General features: G+C 37.8%; 1 protein-coding gene across 1 annotated transcript in view; it reads right to left on the bottom strand.

Annotated features, from left to right (window-relative positions):
- Positions 1-294: 294 nt before the first annotated feature.
- The window catches only part of LOC120768755 (lachesin), a 78,720-nt gene continuing 55,573 nt past the window's right edge, over positions 295-23,441 (bottom strand). Inside the window, exons 8-9 of the mRNA XM_040095527.1 lie at positions 12,327-12,683; positions 295-557 (exon numbers count right to left, since the gene is read on the bottom strand). Coding sequence (XP_039951461.1) covers positions 295-557; positions 12,327-12,683 — 620 coding nt within the window. The remainder of the gene's footprint in view (positions 558-12,326; positions 12,684-23,441) is intronic.

A 23,441-nucleotide genomic window follows, 5' to 3' on the forward strand; every position in this document is an offset into this window, starting at 1 on the left:
AAATAAATTAAATTTTAATACACATATACTTACATACATTTCGCTAATATAAGTCTGAATGTATGTATGTCTATTTATATACATTTGTTTGTATTAGATATGCCGCATACCGCACCTTCGGTACGAAGTAGCACTCGCGACGATGAATTCCCAACTCCAGCTTGCCACGAGCAACAACCGAATACCACACACTTTGAGCATGCGTTGTTGTTGTTGTCGCCACCGTTTTATTGTTCTTATTGTTATGCTCTTATTATCGTCGCTTGCTTGTTGCCGTCGTCGCTGTGCTTCGCTTCAGATATTCGCTCGCCATAGTGTCGTGGCTGTGAGCGTGGCGACGGACAACTCATTCGATATGAATTTGAACAAGGATAATGCGACGTAGAGGAGTGTAATCGTATTTGCCGCGTGCAGTAGTCGCTGTGCGTTAAAATGCATTTGTGGCGCTGCAGCATTCGCGAAGACCCACGGAGAGCGCGGTGAGGGTACGACGCCGGTCGACGATTTTTGCGTTTTCTCGTAGACACCAGCATTACGTGTCGGTAGTTGTGTGTGTACTGTAAGAAAAAAGGAAACAACAAATTGTAAGAAGAAGAAGTTATAGAAAAGTGATATTGGAGTGTTAGGAAGTTATGGTGCGTGTTTGTATATACTAGACCTTAGCTTGTATGTTTTTATGCATTGATATAAATTTTTTAAGTAAATAAAAGTCGCATCTGCCATTAGATGTTTTTAGGGGCACACAGTGTAAGCGAACGCCATTCTGGATAGTTGTATAACGAGATTAGAAAAAATAATTCTTAGACCAAAAAAATGAGAGCGTATGAGAAATATCTTCCATTAAAATTAGTAAATACTATGGCCGAAAATAAAGGACTTCTTTGGTCACTTCATTTTGTGGATCAGAGTTTATAGGTATGTTTTCAGCTCAACTAACATCTGGCTGAAATGCTGCCGAGTCGGCAGTCCTTGGCCGGATGAAAATTTGAGTGCGTTTCGTTTATATAGACCGGACTGTGTGAGAGTGTCAAGGATATTTTGTGTACTACATCGTTGTCTCTGTTTGGTTGTGGAGCTAGCTACATATATTTTATTTGTAGAGTTGACTTTCACGTTTTGTCTTGTCTTCTTGTCTAAATCTCATACTATTCATTATTTTTACGTTTATTTCAAAGCTTCATTGCTTCTTTTTGTACTGATTGGAATCAATGCATCAGGTTCCGCCAACCTGGAAAATCGCGGTTGCTCCAATGGAAGATACCAAGCAGACCCCAACCAAATTCGTGAATTCGTGATAAAATATCTTCATTATACTCAAATTTCTGTTCTGCGAGCGACTTTAAAAAATTTATTCAACAAAAAAAAAAAAACAGCTGGGAACCAATTCTAACGAATAATGCGGCTGGGCAGCAGCTTATAGATAAAATTCGACCGATTGGACCATGACAATGGCGGAGTTATAAATCGATGTGTTGTCTCCTTGAAAAACCACTTATTTTTTTGAAAAATTAACAATTTTCCTAGCAATCAGTCGTCGATTCATCCTAATAATTCGATCTCTACTATATCCCTATGTCTGTTTTGTTTTTCTCCAGGTTATATCTTGTGAATTTCAGAAAACGGCACTCATCATCTTTTCGGACAATAGGAAAGTTTTCATTTACTTAAAAAAAGTTCGCCCAGACTTCAATGATTGTTAGTTGAGTGAAAGTTTCGATTCTTAATTGGTTTTAGAACTAGTTCAGTTTACCAGTGGAGTCATGTTTCGTCGGTAATCACGAAACGACGCAGATCCTTTTTCAATTACACTTAAACAGCATCAAATACTGTTGCAAAGTAGTCCCACGGTTGCGGTTTATTATACGGATAGAGCAAAGATGGCGCTATTGATCAAACAGCTTTCTCATGCCCAATATTTAATACAGCATTTGATCCATTTAAGATGTCTAGAGTCTTAGCTATGAGCCTTTATACGTATGGATCGAAGTTAAGAGAGAAAGTAGATGGCGGAGTCTTTTGTCGGGAGCTCACCACCAAATCTAGTTCCAGATTACCAAACCATTGCACCGCCTTTCAAGTGGAGGTGGCTGCTATCAAGGTAGCGGTAGATGCACTGCTCTGAAGTGCGGCTTCGTTTAGAAAGGTATGCATTCACTATCGGAGCACAGCTCGCTGGCTCAAAACTAACTAAAGACTCCATGACTTCATAAAAAATAGCATCAAGCTTCTGCCATATTATAGTTACTTGTATGGGTGTGCGATAACGATCGGAAACTGTAAAGCTGTTCAGCTTGCACACTTTTCTCAATTCCATCTGATTGGAAGCGAGCCGGTTTTCCGCTGTCTTTTTGACATCGGACCTTGGACCTGCAGTGAGTTTAGCAAGCACTGGTCATCAACCGGAACTTGTTCGACTGCGAGATTCTTATTGCGCAGTATAAATAGCAAGAAGGCCTCTGAGTTACTGGCTCGCGGCTGTTATATGTAGGTGTTTTAACTGGAGATTTTCCAATAGGTTTACACGCGATGCGGCTAACTATTCTGTCTTATTGCCAAAGTTGTAATGAGGAAAGCGTGGTGGAATCTCCTCGTCACTTCCTCCTCTACTGCCCGCTCTTGCCATACTGAGATTGAAATATCTCGGTAGACGTACCTTTGGCGAACTCAACGAAGTGGAATGACATTAATCGTCTTAATAATCGATTGCGGATCAACCCCAACATAACCTAATCAGCTCAGTGCAAGTGCAATTTTCGATTTGACAATACGAGATCGGGGATTTCAGTCACTTTTTCGCTTTGGTGGCCATTTTCATGGAAACCAATTTTTGGTAACCACCATGGAAGGATCCTTTCCACAGCAAAAGTAGTGTGAGCATCCTACAAAATATTCATAAATAAGTTTTGTTACTATTTTTAATCGGCACACTGTATTCTACATAGTGTCACAATGCGCTTTTCAACCACCAAAAACAAAAAAGTCGAAGTAAGAAAGAATGGTGAGCGCAGTAAAAAAGTGAAATACGATTTTATCACATTATGTTGCGAAAATGTAGTTTTTGTGTAAATTTCTGCAAAAATATTTTGTATTGCAAAGCTTTCGCTGTTTATTGCACTTGCTTATTATTAATGTTCCGTTGTGTTGTTGTTGTGTTGTCGTTAGCCTTGTTTTTGGGCTTACGCTTTTACTAAATTCACTTAAAATTGTTGTTTTTGCGCATTCAGTGCTTTTTGTTCAGCATCCGCAGAGCGGAAAGTGTAGCCGTTTGAAGCAGTCAATTAAGGCGAAAGCGAAATCCGCCAAATGCTCGCTTGTAAGGTTACTACTGCAAGTGCAGCGTGCGTGTTTGTATGTTTGTTTATATGTCGCATGCGATTTTCTGCGAACAACTGCTGTTGCTGCAACATTGTTACACTTCTTTATTGTGCGCAGCAGCTGGGCGCCTCACTGCACGACTTTTTTACGATTTTGCTTTGACTTCGCGCTGCGAAGAGCTACAATTTCTTTTAAGTCGCTGGTCTTTCTCTGTTTTTCCGCTTGTGCTCTTTTGACAAATTCGCTTAACCAATACGGGTGCTACAATGTAATTAATTAAAACGATGAGCAACACTAAATCTCTGTTAAACCCGATTACTTCGCCGGTATGGCAGTCAAGTCTGCACACACACGCACACATTGAAGAAGTTACATATAATTAAGTGGTGTTTTTCAAGTATAATCGTAATTATAAAAGCACAAATACACTCATACTGTTGTCTACTGATTTTTCTTTAATTACTTTTACTCGAAGTGATTTCGCGTAATCAATACCATGAGATTCACCTTAGCACCTTACTGTCTTTGTGTGGGCTCTCAGCGAAAAAGCGAATTGTTTGTTCGATTCTTTTCCGTAAAAAAGCTTTTAGCGGCTCAAAAGCTTGCGTTTTAATAGAAAACGGAGAAAAAATTGTTGAAAAGAAACAAAATGAAAGAAAAAAATGTAAGAAGTAGGCGCAGATTAAGAGAAACATTTCTTTAAGAGAAAAGTATCAAGAGTATTACGGTGAGTAAATAGATATATAAGTGAAATATAAAGGTAAGCAAAGGATTAGAAAATAATTAAAGTCTTTCTTAGTAAAACAGATAATTGCAGCATTCTTGTAATTACTATATTACGGGACTAAACCTCAAAAGAAAAAAAAATAAATCAACTATTTTAAGTAATATCTGCAGTGCAATATACAACTGTGATCAAATTGAAAGGTGAATTTTTAATTTATAATTCGTGTGTTTTTCGAATCGGTAAATTTTTTTTCTGTAAGTTGGTAGTACTGTAAGTGATATCTATGCTAAATTTCACGTCATTCTCAAATATTCATTAGTATTTGAAATACGCGTCGTTAGAGCCTCACAACTAAAAGTGAATTCTTCGATTTTTCCTATGTCTGAATTTTTTGAACAAAGAATTGCGACAATGCACCATCTCATACTTCATTGGTTATTCGTGATCATTTCCCCACATTTTCAATTAATATCGTGCCGCAACCACCGCATTCGCCTGATTCACCTTCATGTAACTTCTGGCTATTCAGCAAATTCACATGACCATTCCGAGGACATCGTTTTGACTCAATTGAGGATATAAAAGCTGAATCACAGAAGGCTCTGATGGCCATCACGACAGAAGTTTTATCCAAGTGCTGTGATGACTGGAAAATTCGTTGGCGTAAGTGTATTGCACGGGAGGGGATTACTTTGAAGGAGATGAAATGAACAAAATTCACCTTTCAATTTGATCACAGTAGTATACCATGTGAATTCCACAAATAATTTAAGTTTGTTCATATAGTATTGGTTGGGCATCCAAATTAGACATGATGTATGAGAGATAGTAAGGCGAACATATGATCTCTACCATTCAATTTTCAACTTCACCTACATACGTACGGTACCTGCTGTTGGTTAGCGAACGAGTCTTTGGCGACCGAGTAAAAGTAGCATATCCTTATAAACTGCGTCGAGTAAATACGGTTGCGAAAACAAGGTAATTATTTGGCGAAGAGGCTTCGTGAGCTCGAAAAAGCAGTAAAAAAAAATAAATAAATATGACCAAATTCTTAAAAATTATGCTATGGAACACAAATGGCCTAGCTAAATACCAAAATGAGCTAGAAACAATACTCGTTTCCAAATAAATTGACGTTTGCTTAATATCTGAGACCCATTTTAGCAAGCAAACATGCCTTAAGTTCAGAAACTTTGAAATGTATCATGCAGTACATCCGAATAATTGTGCACGCGGAGGTGTCGCCATTATAACAAGAATCAACATAAAACACCAAGAAGAAAACCGCATATCTACAGAAGAATTTCAAGAAATAACGATAACGATAGATAGTGACAACTACATATCCCTTACAAGAGTTTACAGCCCCCCAAGACATCAAATAAAATGCGATTTGTATATAGAACTGATCAATAACCAGAAAAACCGTTTTATAATGGGTGGGGTTTATAATGCGAAACATACCCACTGGGGCTCGAGGCTTATAAACACAAAGGGCAGAGATTTATTAAAAGCTCTTCAAATGACTGGGTGCAGTATAATGTTTACTGTATCACCTACTTACTGGCCAACAGATCCACTTAAAACACCAGATCTTATTGACTTTTTCATTACCAAACATATCTTTTCTAATTATATGTGCATCGAAAGCGGTTTGGATATGACTTCTGGCCATTCACCAATATATTTAACACTACATGAAAATGTTGTTATTAAGGTATCACCACTTACGTTAACAAATAAAAGCACTGACTGGGAATACTTTAAGGAAATGCTATCCAATGCGTGCTGTTAATAATCACGCAAATATAAATTGTAATTCCGAGCTAGATAACGAAATCATGAATTTGACAAACACAATTCAACATGCAGCTTGGAGTAGTACACCAATAAAAGAAATATTATAAGTCATAAGTATACCATTTGGTCATAAGTATACCAAAAAAAATTAAGAAATGGAAGCAGAAAAAGGTTCTCGACCCGCAACTCAGCATAATCCCATAAGAAAAGTAGACCAGACATGGGTCAAAAGCGATATAGAGAAATCAAATGTTTTTCCGGAATACCTTGAAGGTATCTTTAAACCATATGACACATCCAATGCAGCAGAACTGGAACCTAATTTTTACGAGAATTACACCGAAATTTTGGTAATTACTAACGATTAGTTACGTGCAGAAATAAAAAAAACTGAAGTCTAAAAAATCACCTGGGTTTGACCTTATTACCAGCGAAATACTAAAACGGCTTCCTCAAAAAACGTTATAAATAAAATTACTGCTACAATGAACGCTACTATTAATATACAATGCGTATCTATTAATTGGAAAACTGCAGAGGTGATTATGTTCAATAAACCTGTTAAGCCAGCGCATTACATTACTTCGTATCGGTCCATATCTCTCCTGCCAATACCTTCAAAGGTTTTGGAAAAACTGCTTGCTGTGCGTCTTGACAACATAATTGAACAGCGGCATCTGATAACGGTGCATCAGTTTAGCCTTCGCAAAAATCACTCCAGTATTGACCAAGTACATAGAATAACTCGAGTCATTGAAAATGCCTTTGAAGAAAAAAAAGTTTGCTCGGCCGTTTTCCTCGACTTTTTTAAAGCATTTGATAAAGTTTGCCATGGTGGGCTCCTAAACAAAATTAAGATGCTTTACCAAAAAAATATTAGAATATTCCAAAATCATAGCTTTCGGACTACTTTTTCGAATTAAACATGGAGTTATCCACTCTGATTTAAAGGAGATAAAAACTGGTGTTCTTCAGGGTAGTGTGTTAGGAGCCATCCTTTACCTACTCTTTACATGCGGTTTTTCAAACGACGACAATTGTATTACAGCAACATTTGCGGATGATACTGCGCTTTTATCTATCGCAAAACACAAACTGCATCAATTGCAAGATTGCAAGAGCATTTTAATAAAATATTTGAATGGACAGCTAAAAGGCGAATAAAATTAAACGAAACTAAATCACTAAATATTGATGAATAATAACACTAGATATATGCATCTGTACTTAAACGGTGTGCAAATGCCATATCACAATATTGCGAAATACCTAGGCATGACCCTGGACACAAAACTTAGATGAACTGCACATGTTAAAAAGAAAAAAGAAGAATTAGAAATAAAATTCAGAAACATGTATTGGCCATTGGGTAGAAACTCTGCCCTATCCATATACTTGTATAATAAAATTCTTGTTTTCAAGCAGGTGTTCGGACCATTTTGGACTTATGGGATACAACTTTGGGGTTGCTCAAGCCCTAGCGCTGTTGTACAAATCCAGCGATTTCAAAACAAAGTTTTAAGATGCGCCGTCAATGCGCCTTGATATGTTCGCAGTCACGATCTTGAACGCGATCTCGGAATTGACTCTGTTGCCTCATCAATCTGCAAATATGCAAAGTCTTGTATGGAAAGACTTTCTGACCACGTAAACACTGAAGCGAGGGCTCGAAGTAAATGGGAAGAAAGGCTTAAGCAAAAAACCGTATCACCTTATACAGTAGCCAGACTCTGCAATTTGTACGTAGAACACTATTAATTATTTTGTTTTATACAAAGCAAAACAAATTGTTCGTTACTTTATTTTATGTTAACTAGTTACAATGGCAATAAAATAAAAGAAAAATGTTTGCTTTTGAATCCCAAAGCTTATGGGTTTTATCATCTCTAGAATTGAGACAAATTGATAAAACCTTTAAAAATGCGTATGGTCTAACGATAGAAGTTTTAAATTATCTAGTTTCTTCAGAAAACCTTATTTGACTTTTGCATCGATTGGAGAGAGTTTAAAGAAACTTTTTTTATTAACGGGTCAATAGATAATGTGTTTAGAATACAAATTAGAGATAAAACTCTGTTTAATGCCATTTAGAGACAAAAGTTTGTGCTTGGAGTTCTGCTAGTCAGAACAGCTCAACTGCAAGTGTCCTTTTCGTCGTTAGATAAGTTAAAAGGTTTAGCAATACTTGAGTAAAGAGCATAAAGCATTTGCAACAGATAGAGAACTAATTAAGAATAATTATTCCTACCGCCTTCAAAAGTTACTGAACGCTTTCTAACATAGCTTTCCTGAAGCTCAAAATTTCTTACAAAAATAATCAAAGTGCATACTTTGCTATTGTTTGTTGGAGCTCGATAGAACTTGGTAAATGCCTTGAGCAAGTTTTCAAGTATGGATATTCATCTTTTACATTATGACATACCATATCATGACCAGGAAACTATGCTCTCTGAGTATCTTTAAAGTACCTCACATATTGACGAATATACAATAAGGGTTATATGATTTCTTTTTAAAACAAAAAAAAAAAACACTGATTGCTTATTTAGTGTGAAGTATAATCGATACAATTAAGTTCTGAATATAACATCATTTAAATGGTGTCCATGACTTCTTATGGTGAAGTTTCGATGAACTCCATTTTCGAGTATTTTTAAACTAATTCTACTCGTGTCATTAGTACGTTCAATATTGACTTCTAATGCTTGAAGAAAGTCTGGTTTATTGCTAAAGACTAATGACTTCAAATAACCCTTCAAGAAATTGTTTAAGGAGTCAGTAGGGTAATCTTTTTTCAAAAATCAATTTCTTAATTTGCATTTTCTGTTCCCTTATACCCTTAGAATTAATGTAGAAACCCACTTTATCATTGGAAGGTTTCGAAAAAGGTCCAAAAGTAATAACTAGGGGTATGTCAATTTTTCAACGTTTATGTCCATTTTTGTATGCTTTTTCAGTACCTTTCAGACCGGACATGATGCCGGTCGAACTACTCAACCGATTGGCTTAATTTTTTTTTTTAAATCTTCACAAAACGCCTGGCTATTGTCCCTATATTTTTTTGAAATTTATTGACAATGTTTTGACAAAATTTATGTAAAAAAACATGGGAAAAAATTAAAAAAAAAAAGCGTTAATTACTTTTTTATTTAACATTTTTTCATGATTCTAGTAGGGACGATAACAATTCACGTACTTTTTAAGAATAAATTGAGTTTTTGTATTTCAGATGATCCAAACATGAGAAATCGTGTCCGCAGTAAAAAAAGAGCATCTCATTCAACCAGCCATTTCTCCGACAGATGTCATCAAAAAATTCCGAGAAAATTTGTTTATATAGTCCACGATATACCTCATGATATGCGAACAAAGTTCTATTGTAAATTAAAAATTTCTATGAAATGTCAAAAAAAACAGGTCAGATTACCCTACTGACTCGTTGTTAAATCAAAAATTCTTGGAGGCCACTAAATGTTATAATTTCTAGAAATAAAATGCATGTGCAGTGTGGCACGTAGCCTCGTCTTGTTGGAACTAGATGTTGTCAAGAACAACTTCTACCAATTGCGGTCATAAAATTTTTGTTATCATTGGTTTGAGACATTCTTGAGAACGTCTTGGAATCGACAAATTGCGTTCTTCAGTAACTCTTGCCTGAACGGCAGTAAAATTTTCTTTACTTCCACGTTGCATTGTCGTACTTGAATATTATGTAAAGGCTAGCGAGCAAAAGTTTGCAAGTTGGAGAACGATTATTAATCTAAATAATAATTAAAATGATGACGTCATTGAATTTCAATTTATTTACAGTAGAATTAAAGAATCAGTTTGAATCTAGTATTGCTATATATGGAAATATGTAGTTAGTCGATCTCCCCCATTTACACATTGTAAAATACGAACGTTTTCAAACTTCTGGAGACGGTGCTGAATGTATTTGTGCCGACCAAATTTGATTAATATAGGCAAATTCTATAAAATCTGATGAATCGGTTGTAAAGGAGATATATGATCTAGTTGACTGATCTGGCCGTTTCAGACAATGATCAATAGAATATTAGTGTATGCCTACTTATAAAATTTTATTCGGATATCTCAAAAACGTACAAACAAATTTTTATAATCACTATAAAACTTCGCCTTAAAATCGCAGGCTCGGAACTGGTTTTAGACCCATAGTCTCTTGGGCAAAGTATTTCAAAATGATCCATAAAATATTTTCCAAATACGCGTGTTTTTCGTTTTTTGGCTTCCTGTAAATCGATCCACTTTAATGTACAGTAGCGGACAGTGAAATCCGGACAACCTGTGGGTTTGTATTTAAAACACGATTGTAACCGAGAAATGTAATTTTCTGCCGAAAGGATTCTTTCACATAAATTTGTTCTTTGTACACGTTTTATAACAACTTTTAGTTTTTTTCAATAGTTTCAAAGTTTATTTCGTGCTCGTGCTTCGTCAAAGCTTAAATATGCCAAGATTAAACAAAAAATTTCCGAATTGCAAAAAAGTAATATTTTGATTTTGCGAAAAGAAAATCCTACTATGGCCTAGGGCAACTAACCCTAACAGAAGGAACCGTCAATGGGACTAAGTATCAGGAGATACCTGAGACAATACCTTTAATACCTTCAATGGAAAACCATTTTTCACGAGCGGATGTCCTTATTTTTCAGGATGACTCCGCGCTTTGCCATACTGCCAAAATAGTAAGTATCGATTTTTTTGTACAACTAGAGTTTATTACTACAATTTCAATTACAAATTTTATACTTGTCCTTTTTTCTTTTTTTAAGATGAAGAATTACATATGTATCAAAAATCGGGGTTGCGACTTTGGAGTGGCCAGGTAACAGTCCGGATCTCAATCCCATTGAGAACCTTTGGTATATAATGAAGGCTCAGGTATCACAGAAGACATACAATAATTTAGCATCATTGGATGAAATTCTCCAAGAAGCGTGGTATAACGATATTGGAGAAGGAACAATAAAAAACATGATAAATTCAATGCCCTAGCGAATAAAAGCCGTTATAAAAAGCAAAGGAGGTTTGACAAAATACTAAACAGAGTGTTTTTGTATATATTAATGTTTTCTTTAACTAAAACTATAGAATCATTTCTTTAATGGTACAATATCTAAAATATCTAAAAATAATAAAAAAAATAAAATTTTTATAAGTGCAATCCACAACATTGCCTTTTTTACGCTTAATACTAATGTACTAAATATATATTATTGTTTTAAAATAAAAAATTTAAACATTCCCTTAAAATAATAAGGAAAAACTATGATTTTTTAGTCGGACGGATTTCACTGTCCGCTGGTGTACATACAACTTGTTAGGGTCCTTCCTAATGTCATTCGTTGCAGCAAAGTTGTGGCATATTATAGGGTTTCGATTAAGAGCACCGTATAGGCATGTCAGTGATCCGATTTCGCTCATCTACAAACTTGTACTACCGGAGGACAACGCATCTTGTCAACCCGATCATCTGATCACATATATTTGTATAAATATATATCTTCTTCTTACAAAGGGACAAGATCTTTAATCATATTCTTAAGGTCCTTGGTGACATTTGGCAGCACAGCTTTACTTAATGTCATCGTTCATGCGCGTTCTGCGTCGAAACAGTTATTCACACAACTAACTGGTTTTTGAGTTGAGCACTCGAACACATTTGAAAATTGAAACTGACTGTTGGAAAATTAACTTCATGTGGGCGCTGAAGTGCATAAGAGGCAAAGATGCCGCACTCTTGCCACACTAATGTCACTTGACTGCTGTTGCCGCTGCTGTTGCTGCAATACCATGGGGATGTCAGACAACATCGTTGCGTTACTCGCATTGTGGTACATCACGACAAACAATAACTGTACTTGGTGAGCTTAGGTAGGGTTGCACCGGTGCCGTGTGTGCGTTACGTCAAAATGCCGAATGGACCGTATGAATGCAGCGCGCATTCAGTTAGAAAGTCAGTCACCAAAGCAATGGCGCGCGGCAGTGCAATACTGCAACGGTGCAACGAAGCATTCAGCCACCAAATTACGTCAATGACGTTGTCGAGTGGTGCATGCAACATCATACGCTTGCATACACCTACCATTCACTACACGAACTAAGAAGATTTACAGGCATCTTCGAGATTTCAAGTATGGAATGTTAAGCTTCACAACAGTGCGCCGAGTTCAAATACCCAAGCTGTTGTTAAAATGTGTGTAGTGTAGTTTCATAAAAGTCACACACACACACTCACCCAAAGCGCTACAAACCGATTGGTGTGCATTTTAGCAGTTCAACGCTTGACTTGACGCTCACTTCCCAGCTACGCTCTTGTTCACCGGGCCACTTACGAACGGCATGTGCCCGAGCGTCGGCACAATTCACCTCACCAAACACCGTAAGTACCTAATATATGTCTGTCTGTAAGATGGTATCCCGCAGTACAACAAATTTTCCTATTTTTTGAACTTACCTTCCGCTCCGTTTGTCAGGCCGCTATTCAAGCTGATGATGTTGCCGTTGCCATTACCATGGTTGTTGTTGTTGCTATTCGCATTACCGTTACCTAGGGCAACGATTGCAGCATCGCCCAGCGCTCCGTTGCTGCTGAGCGTGTTGGCACTGCCAAAGAAGGCACCGCCAGTGCCACTCAGACCGGTGTAGATGTCATTTTCCTGCATTTGATTTGTGACGTGATGGGTCTCCTTGGCGCGCACCACTTCGTTGAGTCCTTTGTTCTGATGGTTCGTTGGCGGTTTGCGGCGCGGCTTCGGCGTGGTGTAAACGTAAGGTGTTGGCGTTGTTGTCGGTTTGGGCGGTAAACGCAGTTCTGCAACAAATAGTGTAAATTAAAATTATTTCTTATTTTCCTTCTGCGGGCTACTTTGGTAATAATTTATTATATTTTTTACAGTTGTAAGCACAGTGAGTTAATTGCAGTCGAAATCATGTAGAAATTTGAAAATTTTAAAGCTAAAACGAGAAGAAATGTTAACTTCGGTGGCACCGAAGCTACAATACCCGGCAAAGGCCTCTCAGTGGTTTATATCCAATGAAAAATGTTTTGCTTCTTCTTTCTTGTCACGTTGTTTGATGTAAACAACCTTCGAGTCAATATTAAATAAGGAAAAATTATGTGTTCGAAATATCTTTATCTTGATTTTGACTGGTAGTTTGTACTGCAGCTATATGCTATAGTGGCCCAATGGTAACAATTGGTGTGAACGTTGTAGCGTTGCCTTTTACAAAAGGCTTTGCCAATTATTATCATCATTTTGGTCGGTCAGTTTGTATATCTGTGTTATAGTGATCAGTTATCGGCGCTTCCGACAAATGAACAGATTCTTAGGAAAAAAGGATGTGTGTGAAATTTCAGATCAATATCTCAATCTAAGAAAAACCAATATAACTCGTCATCCAAGTAGAGGTACCTTTTTCAATAGCGTTTTTTTGGGCAGATAACTTGTGAGTCGTGTCAAGCTGTCATGTTAATTTTGTTCAATGTTGTTTGGCATTTCATAGGATAAGTACTTAAACAACACTTACAAATCGCAGAAATTTATTACGAAAATTGTCGTTTGCGCACTTCGCTCAACTTATGTTCAACAATAATCGGAGATATTAAAATGAAAGCGTACAAAATACAGCTTGTGCAAACACTTAAACCCCTCTACCTTCCCAAGCGACATCGCGTCGCTCTATGGGCTTTTGAAAAGTTTTAAGAAGATTCGACGTTTTCAAACCAAATTTTGTTCAGCGAAAAGGACCATTTCTGGCTCAATGGGTAATTAAGCAAAACTGCGATATTTGGGGTTCGGAGCTACTTCGAAGCTTCAAGCTGCCATTCCAATGAACAAAAATATTGTTTCTAAAGGTTTAAAATATAATTAATAAGAATACAGTGAAGTATTTAATTCTTAGTTAGCGTCGTTAACAGACTAAGAACTTTAATTTGTGTCTGCATTTTGTAGTAAAGATTGGTGAATGCAACCTCCGTTACAGACAAAATGCCATGTTCAGGAAATCCGAACTTAATCCTAATGAGAATATTTCCACATGCACAAGTGAGTCCCAAGTAAGTACCATTAAAGAACTCGCTAAATCTGATAAAATTGCAAAGTTTTTTCCTATTGTATCCCAATTCCTTTAAATTGGAACCTTCGGAGCCGTGGAAGATACTCTATCTCAACTGGCTTGGGTTGGGTTAGATTTCTATGTAGGGCTGATACTTGCTAAAGTATGGTGGGGTTCCAAAGCATAAGACTTCAAAGTTGATTCCTAAAACTCCTAAATATGGACCACCATACGAAACGCTTTCGCGGATATTTCCTATGAATTTGTTAAGGCGGTTAATATTAATCCAAGAAACTTCGCCAGTTTCGCCAAAAGGGTGTCCACCGAGAGGTTTCGACTCAGTCTGACGAAAGCTGGACAGCTGATATGAAAGTGTCTACATGATTATATCTCGCCTTCTTCCATACAGTTTTAGCAAATTGCGTCGTCATTGGTAACGAGATGAACCTTGCTCAGAGCATGTAGATCAGAGGACCTCTTGACTTCCACTTTGGGCCATAAGGATTTCCAAGCCGCACAAATTTTGGTTGTTGACTATATATGTATATTCAACGCTAGAGCAGCGGGGCACCAATTCGTTGAAATTGCGGTAAGAGTGCCCTTCTTAGCAGGCGCAACAGATTTGCAATTTCCAGCTTCTGATATCAAAGTGAAAGCATAGTTCTTTGAAGTAAGCTGCATTTGGGCGTAGTACATCTACTTTATCTTGACGGCAGGCTAGGCATTCACAAAAGTAATGTTCTAACGTTTCGTTTCTGTATTATGCCTATATTGGTTAATCAAGCTTCTGTGGTGAGATCTCAGGGAAAAAAGCCTTATATTGACACTTGTCCCATTAGTAAATTTTCTTTTTCCTAAAAGTGGACGTTCTTGGAGGATGGAGTCATTTGTAGAAGTTCACGCAAGTGAGCAAAGTCCTCTGATCGCCATTCACTTGTGAGTGGCAAGTAACGATTCTCTAACATATGGCTCAAGCAGCTCACGACTTCGGGTCTTTTACCAATTATCCTCTGTTTGAAGACGAGCTAAAGTGAAAAGACGAAACATCCCCTCAACAGGGTTGTGGGCAGGGTTTGGGACCCGCCACGTAAAAAACAGTACCAATGAAAACTAAACGACAGCCTCAGATGAGAGACTCCCCTTTTCATTACGTCCACGGCAAACGAAATAAGGACTACGATTTGGGGGCATGCACTTGGAATGTTGGGAAGGTGCCGCTGCCCAGCTGGTTGATGTCCTCGTGCCACAATCCGCATCAAAGCGAAGTTCTTCAACACATCGTTGATCTGAGGCCACGCCCCGATGGAAGAAACGAACGATGTGACCAAACATGCCTTCTATGAGCGATTGGAGCGCAGCTATGAGAGCTGCCCTCGCCACGCTATCAAAATTTGATAGATATCATTGGCCTCAACACCCGCGCCGTTAGTTCTGCTTTCTCCAGACTGGACAAGGAAGCAAAGCAAATGAGTCTGGCAGTGAACGAGGGCAAAACGAAATATCTCCTGTCATAAAACAAACAGTCGTCGTACTCGCGACTTGGCTCTCATGTCACTGTGGGCAGTCATAGCTTTGAAGTTGTAGATGATTTCGTCTGTTTAGGAACTAATTTAAACACCACCAACTATGTCAGCCTGGAAATCCAACGCACGATAACTCTTGCCAACAGGTGCTACTTCGGACTGAGTAAGCAATTGATAAGTGAAGTCCCTTCTCGACGAACAAAAACCAAACTCTATAAGTCATTCATTATTCCCGTCCTGCAATACGGTGCAGAGGCTTGGACGGTGACAACAACTCATGAGTCGACGTTGCGAGTTTTCGAGAGAAAGGTTCTGCGAAAGATTTGTGGTCCTTTGCGTGTTGTCCTCGGCGAATATCGCATTCGATGGAACGATAATCTGAATGAGATATACGACGACATTGACATAGTTCAGCGAATTAAAAGACAGCAGCTTCGCTGGCTAGGTCATATTGTACGAAAACACTCCTGCTCTGAAAGTATTCAACCCAGTGCCCGCTTGGGGAATCAGAGGAAAAGAAAACCTCCGCTCCGTTGGATGGACCAGGAAGAGAAAGATTTCGCTTGAAATATCCAATTGGCGCCACGTATTGAAAAGAAGAAACGACTGGCGCGCTGGTTTTAACTCGGCTATAATACATACTCCACTTTCATGGTGCTGTTTAGTCATGAGCAGTTTATTAAAACCGAGCTTCTGGGCCCAAAAATTTGCCTATGTGTAATGTTTAATGGAACTGTCAGAGAAATTGTGGAATCGAACGTCGTTAGCGCAGGCTTTACCTTGGTTCAAAGGACGGTGCATTATAAGGAAAAGGTGCTTGCGTAAAGCATATAATAACATACCACAGCAGGCAGACTCTTTCCTTCAATATGAATTTCATCAATATTTCGTAGAATTATTCGGAAAACCCGCTTTACCGCAAACTATAATTTCGCATTTCAAGCCAGTTCGCCCAATTATTGGCAGACAGTTTTATTGCCTCGCAGCGTAGCTATGGTACATATGTAAGTACAATGGTAACCGTGAGCCGTGAGCTTGACTTCTATGGTTCTTATTTCTTCCTTCCTGCCTTTCGTGTTTGCCTCAGTGGTTGCGGTCGTTTTATTGCATTTCTGTGAGTCATGTGGTTTTTCGGCTTCAGTCATTTTGTGGAAATGTTATTTCCTGCGCGTTGGTGGCAGGTTAAAAAGCAATCGCACCGCAGCTTGGCACGACATGGCTCCCCGCTGCAGGTGATTGCAGTTGCATTGCTTGAAGCGAAATCACCGCAAGCCGAGGAAATTTTCACCGTCACCAGCATTCTATTATTATTATATGGAATAAGAAGATTATTTTTACGTGCACCCATATGTACATATTTGTGTGTGGATTAGTGTGCGTGGGTGTTTGCGCGCGATGGCGATGAATTGACGGAGAACGATTTGAGCAACTGACAAATGTGAAAATTTCCGGTTGAGCTGTTAAGAAGTTGTTGCTGCATACTTCAATGTGCACTCACAGTACACAGACGTACTAACACTCACATATACAGATGACAGTTTAAAGTTGGTTTAACTTAAAATCTAAGCGCTCCAAATTGAAATTGAATTAAATTTGAAAGATAAATGATTAAGGTGTGATAACACTTGGAAGAATTTTTGATATTACGTGCGTTCTAAAGTAAACAGGACTTAAACAAAAAACAGAGCAAATGGTTTTTTTCGGCAAAATCAATTTATTTTATTCAAAATAGTCTCCTTCTTTTTCAATACAGCTTTTTGCACGGTCCAAAAGCATGTCGAACTCGCCAGTATGCCGGCGCAAGCCTTTTGAATGGCCTCTACGCCTGCATAATGCCTTCCTTTCAATGACAAATGCATTTTTCCGAAAAGGAAAAAGTCGCACCGCGCCATATCAGGTGAATATGGGGAGTGTTAATGGTTAAAATGTGATTTTTTATCAAATAATCGGTCGCAAGCGTCAAATCGAATGTTGGATTCTGAGCAATTGTTGGTCGTCAATCAATTTGTACACACACCTTTCGTAAGCCCAAATGTTTGGTCAAAATGCGATAAATCGATGTTTTGGAGATGTTCAATTCCATTTCCATGAATTTCAATGATCATTTCGGCTGATTTTCGATGAATTCACGCACAGTTTCAATGGAATTTCCGGTGATCACGGATTTTGATTAGCCCACATGTTGATCGTCGCTTATGTGCTCACGACCATTTTGAAAACCTTAAAACCACTCTTGCACTCTGCTACGGGATAGGCAATCACCGCCATAAACTTATTTCATCAATTGAAACGTTTCGGTAAAAGTTTTACCAATTTTAAAACAAAATTTAATGTTGGCTCTTTGTTCGAAGCTCATTTCCGTACCGATAACACAAACATACTGACACTTAAAACGCAATAACTTCACTTCCAATCAATGAAATGTCATGAAATTTTCACTGGACAATCGATAAAGATAGCAATTTATAACGCACCAGTCGACATGGCGCCACCAGGGGGCGCTAGATTCAAAAAGTTTTGTTTACTTTGGAACGCACCTTGTAAATGTTAAAAATCTAGTAAAAACAATAAATTATTTTTCCAATGGATGGTTTTATAAACTGTAAATATGTATATATAATATAAGTGCGATCTGGTTACACTATATGGTGTTAGAAAGATAAGATCTTGTACTAGAAAAGATTCTCAAACAGTTTTGTGATTGCTTGATTCAGTGTTTTGAGACCATGCATCAAAAATGAATATTAGCAAATAAAAAGTACGCCATATTTCTCAGTTTCGCACCTTCGATAAAGGTGAAAATGAAAGCCAGTCATGTACATAAGTATTGTTTCGTTTGCTCAGGAGCTAAATATTATTCGAAAGCCGTTTAAAACCGTTGAAATGAAAGTGGAGACAAAAGGAAGCTCGATGTATGGGTGCCATATGAGTTAACGCGAAAATCTTCAGAAAAGTCGCTACATTTCGTGAACGGACCTTTTATGAAAAGTAATTTACGACAACGTCAAACAAACCCGTCGTGGTCGAATCGTGGCGTACCGGGACAAACGATCTTTCCAGTGATTATTGCCAAAGAGCAGAGCCACAACAAAATTCTCAAATTTCTTAGCAGCAGCTTCTGTGGATAGGACAAATAAGTATTGTTGGCAACATACAAGACTATCGACCGGTCAGTCATCAACTAAGACGCGTCAAATTGTACCACTTTGTACCGTTACAGGATTCCTGGGCGAAACAGATTCCTGGGCCTACCATTAGATAAGTTCGATGAAAAATTCACCTTAATAGAGACTTGTGAAAATCGACCGTCCCAGTTTTTGTCCAATGTGGACGAGAATTTCTAGAGATATGGCATTTTAATTTAATGGTACCTTCAAATTTGCAACAACTTATCGTACAAAAAGGTTCTTCGGATACTTCTAACTATGCTGAATTAAATCTTCAATTCGATGGAAAAATAATGATTTGTTTTAGTAGACCTTATATTTTAAAAATATGTCTCTGCACTCTAATACCGTCACTTTAGCTGTTCTCAATTTACATGAAAAAATGTAAGTTTGCTTTGTTTAATTCTTTCGTTTGTCATGATTTTGACAGAGCAGTACAGCGCAAGTTCTGAAATTCCGGAATAGAATACAGCAAAAACCTATAAAATGTTATCTTCCTCCAATTATTCAATTCATAAGAAGTGATCGTTTAATACTTTAGGATATCGCCCGATCCCTTCGTCTTTGAAAGCGTTAAGTGCAGCAATGGAGTTCAGTGAGAGCTCTAATACAACTGTGATGTACCTGTAGTAAATTGAGACCTGAATCTTTCGTGTAATGCTCTAGAAATTTTTTAGAGCTAAAAAGTTGAAGCCACCTTGTTATCTTTACCTTTCTTAATTTTAATAAACTACCGCTGCAAAAGTTTTATGTGCGAAACGCGTTTACACTCATCTAGAAGAACATTGTCTGTGGACAAAATCGAGGACTACATCTACTGTTACTTTATAGGCATCTCCTTAGACTTTTGTCTTACAAGGGCTCGAAAACGAAATTCATGCATTATAAAGTATCTAAATCTTCGCTGACCACCAGAAACTGTCCATATTATTATTGTTATTGAGAAATTTGCTGTTTCGCGGCTGCCACGCCTTTTTCGCGCCTATAATGTTATCAGGCATAGTAAAAAACTTGTGTGAGACAAAAAAACTTTAGAAAAATGGTTTTCTTCCTCTGAAGCTTTTCCCTCGTCACCTAACATTTTGTCATAGCTCATAAGTTTTCTGAGATAATTTAGAAAATAGTGGTTGAGATCAATGAAACTATCAAGGCTAAAGTTTACAATCTTCTATGTATTACATACATATGCAGTACCAAAAGCAACCCAAGAGGCTAAATTGAATATTAACTTGATAGGGAAATCTTCAACCAGAGAATTATATTAGGGATATGAGTTAGACCACATAATTTTTAGGAAATCTTGTCCACTTAATTTCTTAAAAAAAATAACACATTTTGACCAACATAAAACATTTAAAGTAAACTGGAAAGTCTGATAATATTATACAGGGTATATTGAGGGCAGAGAAAGGTCTGGTCTTGTTACATTAACCTCTGACATTTTTGTAAATAAATAACTCACACGTTGGCCAACATATTCGGCATAAGCTTGGTTAGAATAATAAAAATCTTTATGTGGGAGTTGGAGTTTTGCTAGGTATATGGGGGCTAAAAGATTTATTTATCTGATTTTTGACAAACAGACATATTGAATTCTCTCCATTTTTATTATATATTTCACACATTGTCCAACATATTCGGAAAAATTGCGGTAATAGCTACTGGGGTCCATATCATTTGTATCTGGGAGCATTAATATTTTTGGTATAATTTTGACATTTTTAATTACTGCTTGACTTGTGCCATTATGACCAAAAAATAGTAAGACTTTGATCATCATTTTAAAATTCTTAATTCTTTCTTCAAAATACAATATATGAATGTCGCCCTTGGGTCCAATACACTTGTGCCAACTTTGTTTTTGTTAAAGTAAATTTACAGAATATCCCTTAATACCCGTAGCAATTCACGTTAAATGTCTTGAATGAAATGTTTCATAATTTCCGTCTCTTTCTACGAATAGCTTCGCGCAAACATCCATAACACTTAAATAGTTTTCCTTGTTGACAGTTTAGCCGGTAGGAAAGAGTTCGGGGAATTTTTCGATAATCGAAAAAATTGTCAATACAACCTAGATTTTTGACTTGCTTTAACGTAGTGTTTTCGGCTTTGCCCGATATTCGGCCGACTGATCGTCTGTTTCCGGGTCATAAGCATAAATCCAAGACTCTTCGATAGTAATAATACGTTTCGTTCACATAATTGTATTCGAAAAGCATTGTTTCACAGACGCTGTTTTTCGAAAAAGTTGCGTGATTTTGGAATCAATCGTGCTTTCACTTTTCTGATCTTTCCGATATTCTACCGATGCCAGTAAGTCAGAGGACTGTTAATCGTCGATTCTCAAACATAAACACCTTTATTTTATTGACGTAAAGTTGTCTAAGATGGGAAGTGGGTGTGGTGTTTGTCCGATTTAGGTCTTATATAGAGATTTGGTGAAATTAGTCGAAGTGTGCCACGCTTCTCTTACAGTTTTGAACATGGCTTCTATAAAGCCCTCTTTTACTACATCGCGTGTAACGTTTAAAGTCTTTAACGTCTTACTTATCTTATTTTAGTAGTTAGTATTAACAAAACCGTTAAATGAAGAGTGGGCGGGGTTATGATTCGATTTACCTATTTTAAAACTGGCGTAAGAAGTGTACAAAATTACAGTTCTGCAAATTAGTCATGATAAATTATAGGTTTTCAATTATTATTTATGTTGCCAAGGAAGACGAGTAAACAATTTAATCAAAATAACTTAATTTTTACCAAGCCTGCATGGTCGGATAGGCAGTTACTCAGATTTCAACTCGCTTTGTCATCCGAATCCTTTAATTACATATATCTCTTTATCTGCCTCTAGCCGCTACCGTTTGTAAGTTGCCTTTTGGTCTCCGTCTATTATTTTATCAACTATTTGGACAACGATGAGATGTAATACCTCCACCATTTGCTACTTTATACCTGCTCGAATTAGTTTTCAGCAGTTTAAAAAATAGTTTTAAAGTTCTTTCGCAAAAACTAAAAGATCTGCCGCAGAGTCTTTCAAAAACTTGATTTTTAAAGTTCGCCCTAATTTACTTTTTCACTGCATATTTTGTGCGCAATTTCAAATTACTACATTAAATGCATATCCTTGAGCTAAGCTAGCAACTATTTAATGTACCGTTTGACATTGAGAACATCCGCTGCTAGAGAGCGGAGCAAATGCTGCACGAAATGGCGCATTTTGTCTGTCATAATGCAATAAATTCACGAATTGCAGTCAAAAGCTTTTATAATACTAACAATTCCACATTGCATTACCCACTTAAATCGTGGTGGAGAGAAAATAATTTTTCTTCAAAACACACGCACACACAAACACGCGCATACATACACATACTTGTACGTATGCAAGAGTCTACCTACAAAAATGCAAGCGATGAGCTGCGCTTAGAAGCCAGAACAATGCCAACAGTCCACGTTGGCCAAAGAGTAAAAGGCAAAGGAGCGCGGACACACACACAAACACGTAGTAGCTATGAATTCAATTTACAGTTCTGTCACCCGCATGGCGCATAGTGAATGGAGAGAAATGGCAATAAAATCGAATCGACGCACATTCATCCGTTTAAATGAAATTTTATTACAGCTAAAGAGACAACGGCGCTGTCGGTAAAACCGATTTTCGGTTGGAGAAGTCTTTTAAACCACTCTTTGGACGTGTTTGTGTGTGTGAGTACATATGTTGGCTGGTTTGCCGCTGTGTCGGTCCAATGCAGGGGTACGCAACTTGCATATGTGTGCAATTGGCTTTGTGATTTTGTTTGTTTTTGTTTGGCTTGGTTTAAACGTTGTTGTTTTTGTTTTCTATTTGCTGGCAATCGACAATCGACGAGTGAAATGAAAATCCCTAGGGCATTAGACACATTAAACTAATATACTATTTGAATATACATACATATGGCATGTGTGTGTAGCAATTTCTATTGTTTTCTAGCGGAAGATGAGGCTGAAGCTGAGGCTATACCAGCTGCCGGCTGGCAGCGGATATGGCTGTAGATCTATTGTCGAACGGCTGTCGAAGAAGAAACTTTTCACCAAATTGTGCCATACTTCATTGTGGATGTATTACATCCGTGCGACACACACATACACACACGTACACTTTATCTATCTATTTCGAGCGATAGGTGTATCTCGATCCGATGCTGATGCCGCTTGGAACAAAGGCCGCAGCGTTGAATGGATTGGACCGCTGAGCTGCATGGCTTACAGCCACACATAGCTGTCGCTCTGAGTGGTTTATCTATGAGTTGTAGTGAGAGCTGGGACAACACAATGACATAAACTCATTGGCTGGCTGCCGGTTCGTTTCATAGATATTGTTTCACCTCACCCCACACCCATCCTACATACATACATACATATATACACTTAGCACCGCATCACTGTTCACCATTCACTAAAATCCCCATTGATTTATCGCGCTCATATAATGGCAAAAGAAAGCATAAAAGATAGTAGGAGCACGCTTGGTGTGTTGTAGTTGGTCGGTTGGCTCATATGATACCCTTCATTATTGTGCCGCATACATGTTTGCATATAAATGAATATACATCGCATCGACACATATGCATTTGGGTATATTGGTAAAAAAAAGTGCCGGCAAAGCAATTGCAATGTATAACGATCCAATCCATCCATCTAAGCTCTCAAACTCACAACTTCCCACCTATGCGCGGAGCAGATGCTCGTGTTTAGGATTCCCGCAGGAAAAGAGATGCGCTAGGCATATGCCTTTCTCGTACAAATGCGTTCAAATTACACCCGTGGTGAGCCAGTTTGTGGTAG

The sequence above is a fragment of the Bactrocera tryoni genome, chromosome 2 (assembly GCF_016617805.1).
Source record: "Bactrocera tryoni isolate S06 chromosome 2, CSIRO_BtryS06_freeze2, whole genome shotgun sequence".
Taxonomy (NCBI): domain Eukaryota; kingdom Metazoa; phylum Arthropoda; class Insecta; order Diptera; family Tephritidae; genus Bactrocera; species Bactrocera tryoni.